At 40.8% G+C, this 9111-nt stretch overlaps 1 protein-coding gene across 1 annotated transcript in view; it reads left to right on the forward strand.

Annotated features, from left to right (window-relative positions):
* Positions 1 to 6389: 6389 nt before the first annotated feature.
* Positions 6390 to 9111, forward strand: part of LOC306773650 (chemokine-like protein TAFA-2) — a gene marked incomplete at both ends in the record, with an annotated part of 24491 nt that continues 21769 nt past the window's right edge. Inside the window, one exon of the mRNA XM_079263524.1 lies at positions 6390 to 6492. Coding sequence (XP_079119650.1) covers positions 6390 to 6492 — 103 coding nt within the window. The remainder of the gene's footprint in view (positions 6493 to 9111) is intronic.

The following is a 9111-nucleotide window of genomic DNA, read 5'->3' on the forward strand; positions in this document are numbered from 1 at the left end:
TGTCCCATCACCCAAGTGGATCCCTTTTTCTGCAAATCAGTGGAAAGATGGTTACCTAATGATATCAGAGGCAGCTTCTCACAGTGGTTGAGATGTACAAGGAAAGTTACATGAAAATGAGAGCTGAAGGTTAACAAAAAAAAGACAACTTGAACTAAATGTAAGCTACAAGACTTACACACCCCTTTCGTAGTAAGGTGGAATTAGTATTCTATTGTTAAACACAGCTGGAAAACTTGCTTGATTCCGAGCAGATTTAACGTGACAATACGGGCGTGCAGAGTTAACATGCTAACGTCAACTACAGCTAGCAAAGTTACTCCTCAATTCCAGGAGCTTGAATAGTTTTCATTTGGTGGTTATTTAATGGAAACACACTTGAGTATTTTCATTACATGCTGTGTCAGAATAAAATGTAAAAAGGACTGTAAAAGCTGACGTACAATGAAGGGGCATGTGATGGCCCACCACAGTATATACAGTAAAGCTTAATTGTGATGTGCGATACGGCCTCCAGACCCAATCACGCCTCTCTTAGTCGGTGGTGTGATTTACAGCAAGCTGGTTGCGGTGCGTGTCTTGCTACCCGGATTGCAGACATGTGCGTCCTACATCTGATACACAGCCAGTGTAAATCGGCTTGCCTTGGAGGTCTGAACGAAACCTTGGGACAGACTAAACACACATGGCACATGAACCCGTTTGAAATTGAGAGGCATGCAATGGGAGTCAGTCATTTATTTTGGAAATATATTATCCATAGATGCAAAGCACAACACTGTGAGCAGATGATAATTTAGCCCTTTTCTTTATGCCTCTATCTCATTGGATAATTACAAGTCAAATTGTCCAATAAGAGCTGCAGGCTCTTAAAGGGGAGTAGATGGGGGATTAAAGATGCAGGAGGGTGTGACCAGAGTGGTTTATTATGGCGCTGGGTGCAACAATCTGACAAAATGAATGTGTGAAGGCAAACGAAAAAAAAGGAGTTACGTCTTCTCATTCAAAGACTTCAAATCTACCTTCCTTTACATTAGTTGATAAGCTCCGGTGTGTAGGCCATCATGCTGCTGACGCTGTAGCCAGGAGAGTCTGTTGCTGCCAGTTGCAGAAGAAAGGGCATAACTTAAAGACATTTTAATGTATGTTTCAGTTTCTCCATCAAGTGCAGGAGAGAGAGAGAAAAATAATGGACAAAGTGTCAAGTTTGGGGGTCATTCTGTGTGTCTCTGGGCAACTCTATACCAAATGTTATTATTTCTCCACCGACAGCAATAAAGTGGAAGTAGACTCTAGGCAGTGCTGCACTTGCCCTCGCTGTTAAAACTTTTCCAATCAATATTTTTTCTTTCTAGCTGTTAGAAAGATCAGTAAAAAAGGAACCACCAATGAATTCCATTCATATTGTAAATGCATTCTAATACAACAAACTAAGCATGTGGATTTTCTTTTGCACATCATCAACTCGTATCCAAAGAATAAAAAACTTCATCTCCAGATAAATCTAAGCACACTTCCAGGGGAAAAAATAAAGGCATTTATATGAATTTGAGTGCCACAAAGTTCGGTGCACAATATTCAGCAGAGTGAAAAACATCTCTGCTGCCAAGAGGATAAATACAGCACTCATGACAGGCAGATAATTACATTTCATCTTAACTTCAGTTTATTAGTGTTTACTTCTTTCATCCACTATTCTCCTTACTTCACCATGCATTTCATGTCCTCTGCTCCTGGCGATCATCTGCATTTCATTCTGTGTTTCACTGAAGGGCCTATTCTGCAGCACTGCATGCATTATACATGAAATATTGTCAAATGTAAATGATAATGGAAAACTTCCAGAGTTTGTAAATCAGAGTTTGAGTTTGTTTCCTTTCAAATGGCCAGATGAATTTAGTAAATGTCTATGTTAAGTCCTTGGTGTCAATGAAGCTCCTCGTGTCCAACTTGCATGAAAGAATGCAACCCGAGGGGAATTATGAGGATGATCTGCACTGTCTTTACTGTTATAGACCAACTGCATCGTGTAAGAAGCTATGGTGCAAGAGCTGCACATCACTTATCTTGTCTAATATATCCACACGTTATTTGTGGATACTAAATTTTATTTAATATAAATTTTTTAAAAAATGTCGCCTCTCTGTCACCACTATAATAAGTCACCACTGGATTCTTTAGGTATAAATAAATTTCAATTTGTGTAGCTTTGACTATAGGATTTACAGGATTATCGTTTTTGATGGAGTTTCTGTGGGGGGGGGGGGGGGGGGGGGGGGGGGGGGGGGCGCTGTCCACACAGGTTTCTGTGTTAATTATAGAATAAAGTTTTCCATCTTTAAACAAGCAGAACATAAAGCTATCACAAACCGTACAGCCGTACGGGGCGGCTGTAGCGGCTGTAGCTCAGGAGGAAGAGCAGTTGTCCTTCAACTGGTAAGTTGGGGGATCGATTCCAGGCTTCCCCTGAAATGCCGAAGTGTCCTAGGGCAAGACACTGAACCCCAAACTGCCCCCCGATGTGCCTATCGGGGTATGAGTGTGTTGAGTGAGTGTGTGTGCGAATGGGTGAATGTGACAAGTAGTGTAAAGCGCTTTGAGTGGTCTGTATGACTAGAAAAGCGCTATAGAAGTACAAGTCCATTTACCGTAACATTTTACAAAAAGGCATAAAAGTGTTTAAAAGTCCAAATGAATAGACTTGATGAGATCTCTATTTGTTTCTTAGCTTTGTTTATGACTCCAAGTTAAGGTTAAGAGGGTTAAAAACAGAGAAAATCAGTACATTGACCAGCTTGTTCATTTTTGCACAAACTACAGCAGAGCACATTCAGGGACAATGAGATGTCATATAAAGAATTGCACTCTCAGACTGCAGGCAACAAATGATGCTGCTCTGTAATGGTTTGCCGTGCACCATGTCACCAGCGACCTGTTATTCTCACACACACACACACACACACACACACACACACACACACACACACACACACACACACACACACACACACACACACACACACACACACACTTTGCTGTGAATGGCTCAGAAATGTTGACTGGATACCATTTCAACCCAGCATCCAATTCTGAGGCTAACCAATAACTATAAATCTGTCTCCATGAACATCAGATAGATAATAGGTATGCAGTTTGAGGGCCACTTGAGAAATACACAGGGTTCATTATTACACGGCTATCATACTCAACATTTCAGTAAATTTCCTCCCACGTCTCTCCATTTCATGTGAATTCACAGTTGAACATCATAATGCACAAAGTATTATATAATGACAGAAAAATCTGATGCAAAAATGTAAATAAACACATCTTCCCCTGAATGAATATTGCATGAATGACCTGATGTTTACTGTTCACCTGAGGGGTTTCTGGTGCAGAATTTGCTGGGACAAAACAGGCCAGCAATAAAGACACTCATCTGATAGTCTGGATTGTGACAAACTAAATCTAATGAGCCAGAGAGCAGTGTTACATAATGTTATTTTCACAGACTAACAAGGCAGGCTGCACCTGCTAGAGTTTTAGATTAAGAATGTTTAAAATAAACATGATTTTACCTGCTTGTTTTCATTAAAAGAAAATAGTCATCTTGACATTCCATGAATATCCTTTGAAGATAGAAATTGCATAAATGTATGTGCTTAAATATTTCAAGAATTTAAATGGCGAAAAAACAAATCAGAACAGAGCAGCAATCTCTAAATGTCTTGACAGTAAAATGAGTTAACAAGCAGATTTAAAGCAACACAGAATAAGTTTCCAACCGTAAAACTGTTTTCAAACTTGTTCGATTGGACACTGAAATTACATTCCTGGAGGTTTTTTCCTTTCAAAACAACTTCATGGGTCTCACATGACAGCTAAGTTTTTGTGGCACCAGGTCACAGATTAGTAACTCGGTATCAACACATACATCATTCTAAAATGCCATTGCTGATTCAGAAAAGGAAACGGAGAGGACTTTTCATTTTTGGAGGAAAATGAAAAAAAAAAAAAAAAGAAAGAAAGAGCAAGACATGAGACAAGAGTTGACATTGGACAGACTTTTACTGGCTGTAGAGAGCTCAGAGAAGAGGCGGGATACAAGATGAATGCGTTCATAAAGCCTTTGTTTAGTAGCTTTACTTTGATGGATGATTTTGTTACTCACATGATTTACAAAAAATGCAGTATGTACAAAATAGTATAGAAAAAGTAAACTGTGTTGCTTTCACATCTTGATTCAAATTATGTACTTAATATATATCAAGCACATTTATATTTACTTATTTTTTTATAGAACTGATGTTTAAATGCACAAGACTATTCTTTTGCTTATTTTTTACCTCCAGAATACTTCACCACTGGTCTTGATGACGGACACCTTTATAAATTTAGAGTGCACACTGAACATGCAAGTCTTGTCTTTGCTGTTCTGCCAACACTCAATTATAATTCCTCTGTGATACTCGGAGGTATAACAAAACCTTGATAAAGGTCATGTTTGCCTGGCAAAAATAAACTTAATTACACAATAATCTGAGATCCCTGATGAGGTGTAGTCAATCTATATGTCAATGCAGCAGGCAGATAAGAGGCAGGAGGCGGCAAATATGGCATAAACACAGCTTGTAATACTGTATCCTCCTGCCATATGATATCATGCCTCGTCCTGTAATTACCATACTGGCCCTGCATCCTTGTTTGAAATTTGATCGTTGTCTGTCAGTGATAACACACTGAGCCAGATGGTTTATGCAGTGTGGCCTTGGCTCCAGTGCACTTCATTAGGAAGAAGCAGTGCGATGGAGAAGGTGCTGTGGAGAGATGGATTAGCCACTGTGGTTTGCTCGTTGGACTCTGCTGTAGAGCTCAGTGAAGCTTACTGGAACTTGCTGGGTGGTAGTTTTCAGATAATGTCCATTCCTCTTGCTTTTCCCTCTAGACTGAAGGATAGGATGAACTTTGGAAGCAAGGATACAGGATGAATTTGAAGCGACACATTGAAGAAAAAAAAAAGATTTCCTGATTTTATGCTTTTTGCATTTTTTAAAAGTATAAATCTAAAGAAATCTTTTTCTAAAGAAATCTGTTAAAAATTTTTTAGAGTGGCAGAGACTAACAGGAGTGTTAAATTCTAATCCAAAATGTTTATTAGTGATGCGGCTGTGGTTGTTTTGCTGCATTTGAGCTGCATTTTGAAAGTTGAAATGGCTGGGATCAGTGAAAAAAAAATTCAACAAATGTTAACTTAAGCTGATGGTTTTGGAAAATAAATGAAAAAAAAAAAACCAAAAAACAAAAACAAACAAAAACAAAACAATGTTCATGCTTTTTATGGGGTCAATGTATGGCCAGCTATGATTTATTGTATACCAGAAGGGCTGAAGTTGATAAATCTGTTGCTGGGCAATGAATATTGCTTTTGGTTTTTGCAACCTAACCAATGACATTGTGAACTAATATCTCAATATTTAAAGACGAAAAAACATTGTCAAATCACTGTGTGCAGAGGAATCAAAATATGGACCTCTGATCATAGGCATAAGGACATATAAAATAAGCTAAAAAAACAAAAAAAACAAACAAAAAAAAACAACACACACATTAAGAGGACAATTAGTTAAAAAAAAAAATGGCTGTACTAGAGAGTGTAAGTGTTAAAAAAAGTATTTGCAGTATTTACCGTCCAGAGGGAGGGGGCAAAGGGGGAAGATAGTGAATAGAGTTCAGCATCCTGACAGTCTGATTGAGCAGGTCCAGCTGCTGCAGAACCTTCTCCCTGAAGGTTGGAGACTGAAGTAGAGGTGTGAAGAATCCTCAACAATCCTAATGGCTCTACGAGGGGAGAAACTAGAGTTGTGTCTGGGATTTCTTGACCAGATGTGCAGTCCTTAGAGATGTGCATGTAGATAGCTCACTATAACGGCAATCTAGTAAGTGTCATCTAATGAATAAATATAGGTTTTACCCTAATTATTTATGATACCAGTTTTTAAGTCATCTATGGCTTATAATTATACTAAAGGCTCCTTTGTGTGATCTCTCCATAAAAACACACAATCATGAGAAGACTCATATTTTTTTTTTTTCCCCACATTATTTTTCTGTCAACATTTTTCTGGGATATCACCTTTTAAGCTAAGCATAAAATAATATGTTTTTATAAAAAAAAAAAAAAAAGGCAAGATGGAGCATTTTAAAGTATTTGTGTGCTTCATAAAAAAACATTTCAGTCAAACCAAATAAAGGAGCCTTTACTGAAAAATGTCACTGCTTCCTTAGTCCTAGAAAAACATTTCCTAACTTTGTTGGTTGGGTAAATGTAAAGCTGCATTGCTTGCTAATGACAGACACAACTCTTCTGTAACCCTCATCTCTTTTCCAGGATGAGTGAGCGATACACGCAGATCGGAAGCAAAGGGGCTCTACTTCTAATGGTGCTTGTGATGAGTGTCTGGGAAATGACTGTGCCAACGGAAGGAACGACGGGTGAGCTCACAGAAACAGAACCAACATCTACTTTCATTGCTTTGTAGAAAATGAGTGTCATTTGTCAACATCTGGGCACTTTCTCCTCCAAAAAACAATAAGGTGACCCAACAAGGTTGAAAGCATTACTCTGAGTGCAGCCTTAGTCGGTAATTTGGTACTTGAGGAGAGCACCTTCCAGCGTACTTAAAGTGCAGCCTGGCCTCATAAATAGAGGATTTTCTTGCCAATGTGTTGTTGAGGCTGGCAATGTGTTGAAATTATAGTTCCACATAAAGCACCAAGCTTTTACTGGCCTTTGCATGTTAAAAAAAAAAAAAAAAAAAAAAAAAAGGACATGCTCATTTCACATCAGTTATTAGCTGGATTTCTAGTCGCCTGTAATTCAGACCAAATGTTTGCAGAAAAGCAGTGTGTCAGAAATGTTTCGGTTTCCAGAAAATCATGTGGCAGCTGAAAGGTGCTGCTAGATAGTGGCTCTATATGATGTGTTGAAAGGAGTTGCCGCTCAATAGAAGAGGTGTCGTCCTAACCAGAGACAAAATGCTGAAGCAAAAACTGCAGTGTACATCTACAGAAGAATATTAATAAACTCCTCCTTGAGAATTTGGTTAATCTCTAAAAATATTGAGAATATTAATCATTTTTCTAAAGAAATCCTGTAGTTTCATAACATTCCAACCCAAACAGGAAACAGCTGGTTCATCTGGACAATCTTTGCCATTTCAGGCAAAATGCTCAACAGTTTTTAATTTTCTGTCTTTGAAATGTGCAACGTTTATAGTTTCCATGAACCTTTTCATTATTAACGTATCCTAAGTTTGAACTTAAAAATGTAAAAATCTTGGATGCCAGCTTAGCCTGCAGGTCATCAAATCACTGTCTAGTGAAGGCAAGTCAGCACAAGTCAAGTTTGAGCTTTAAGAATTAAAACTACAATATATTTCTGCAGTAAGACTTTTAGGTTAAATTGATGTTTGTTTGTTTTTTTGCCTTTATACATGTTCAGAGCAGTAAAAGGGTTGACTCTGAAACTATCAATGAAGCCAACGATCTCAAAGTATTCGAAATATCCAGTTAGGTTTGGCATTCATTTTCTCACTGACAGCTTTTGATTTTAGTTAAAAAATTCTTTTTTAAAAATGAATGCTGCCATTACCACTTAAAATAAAATATAAGTAGCTTTTATGGAGGAAAAAAATGAGCAAAATTAAACATTTAAGTAGTACATTTACTTAATGGCAAGACTCATAAGAACATCGATCAGCCTTTCCGTGTTGATCTCTTAGTCATACTCCAAACCATGGACGTCATTAAGCCCATTTTAAGGGCTCTGGAACCACCCTGAAATGGTCTTAAGCCCCCATAAAATTCATGCTTTTATTGATTTCACTATTGGCTTCAATGATTGTGCTTCAATGATCATGAGAGTTGGTGTCAGCAATGTCTGGAGCATGCTGAAGTTTCTCATTTAAAGTCCTCACGGCCAAATTCACCCTTTAAATAACATAAAAAAGATGAAACGCGACGTAACTGTCTCCAACTAGGCTAGCTAACAGCTAAAAAACAGGTTTTTGTTGATAAAGTGGATGTTCTCGGTTTTAAAAATAAATCACTGGCTCTGTTCAGTTTAAATCTAAAAATGCTAAAAAAAAAATAATAAAAAAAAATAGAAAGTTCTGTTTGCTACCGAACGATCTGTAGCGAGACCAAGTCGCCCCGTCTGACCCAGCTGCCCTGGCACGGAGTCGTCTCGGGCAGTGGGGGTTGGGGGACGGCGTCCGACCCCTACGCGGTTGGGCCGCCCGGCCCCTTTCCCTTCTCCGCTGCGGGGCGCGCTCCTAGGGAGCACTCGGTTTCTCAAACCCTCTGGCACGCACGGGAAACCTGCGAGCGAACTCATGAGCCCAGGGGAAGGCTGGGCCGGTTGGTCGGTTGCTTTTTCGCCCGCGCTGCGCGGGGGTTGAGCACCACGGGGAAGCGGTCTAGTCGGCCGCAGCCCACGCGCCTTCCTCCGCCCCCGCTCGGCGTCCAAAGCCTCTCGGCCTCCCTTCCCCGTCCGACCCTCCCCCTTCCCCGGGGTGGGGGGGGGTGGCGGGTCCGGGTTGTCGGTTGCTTTTTCGCCGCGGGCCGGCGGGCGGTTGGAGGGTGTGCGTCGATCGGGAAGCGGTCTAGTCGGCCGCGGCCCACGCGCCCTCCCTCCTCCGCCCTCCCCCCCCCCGTGGCGTCCAAAGCCTCTCGGCCTCCCTTCCCGGCCGGTCTGCCCCACCCCCCCCTCCCCGTCCCACCTCCGCCCCCCCCATACGCGGAGCAGGGCCTACCTGGTTGATCCTGCCAGTAGCATATGCTTGTCTCAAAGATTAAGCCATGCAAGTCTAAGTACACACGGCCGGTACAGTGAAACTGCCAATGGCTCATTAAATCAGTTATGGTTCCTTTGATGGCTCTACCGTTACTTGGATAACTGTGGCAATTCTAGAGCTAATACATGCCAACGAGCGCTGACCCTTGCGGGGATGCGTGCATTTATCAGCCCCAAAACCCATGCGGGGTTGCCTCCCACTCCGGGGGGAGCTCCCCGGTCGCTTTGGTGACTCTAGGACCTTTGGGCGCCCCGGA

The sequence above is a fragment of the Telmatherina bonti genome, assembly GCF_933228915.1.
Source record: "Telmatherina bonti genome assembly, chromosome: 23".
NCBI lineage: Eukaryota > Metazoa > Chordata > Actinopteri > Atheriniformes > Telmatherinidae > Telmatherina > Telmatherina bonti.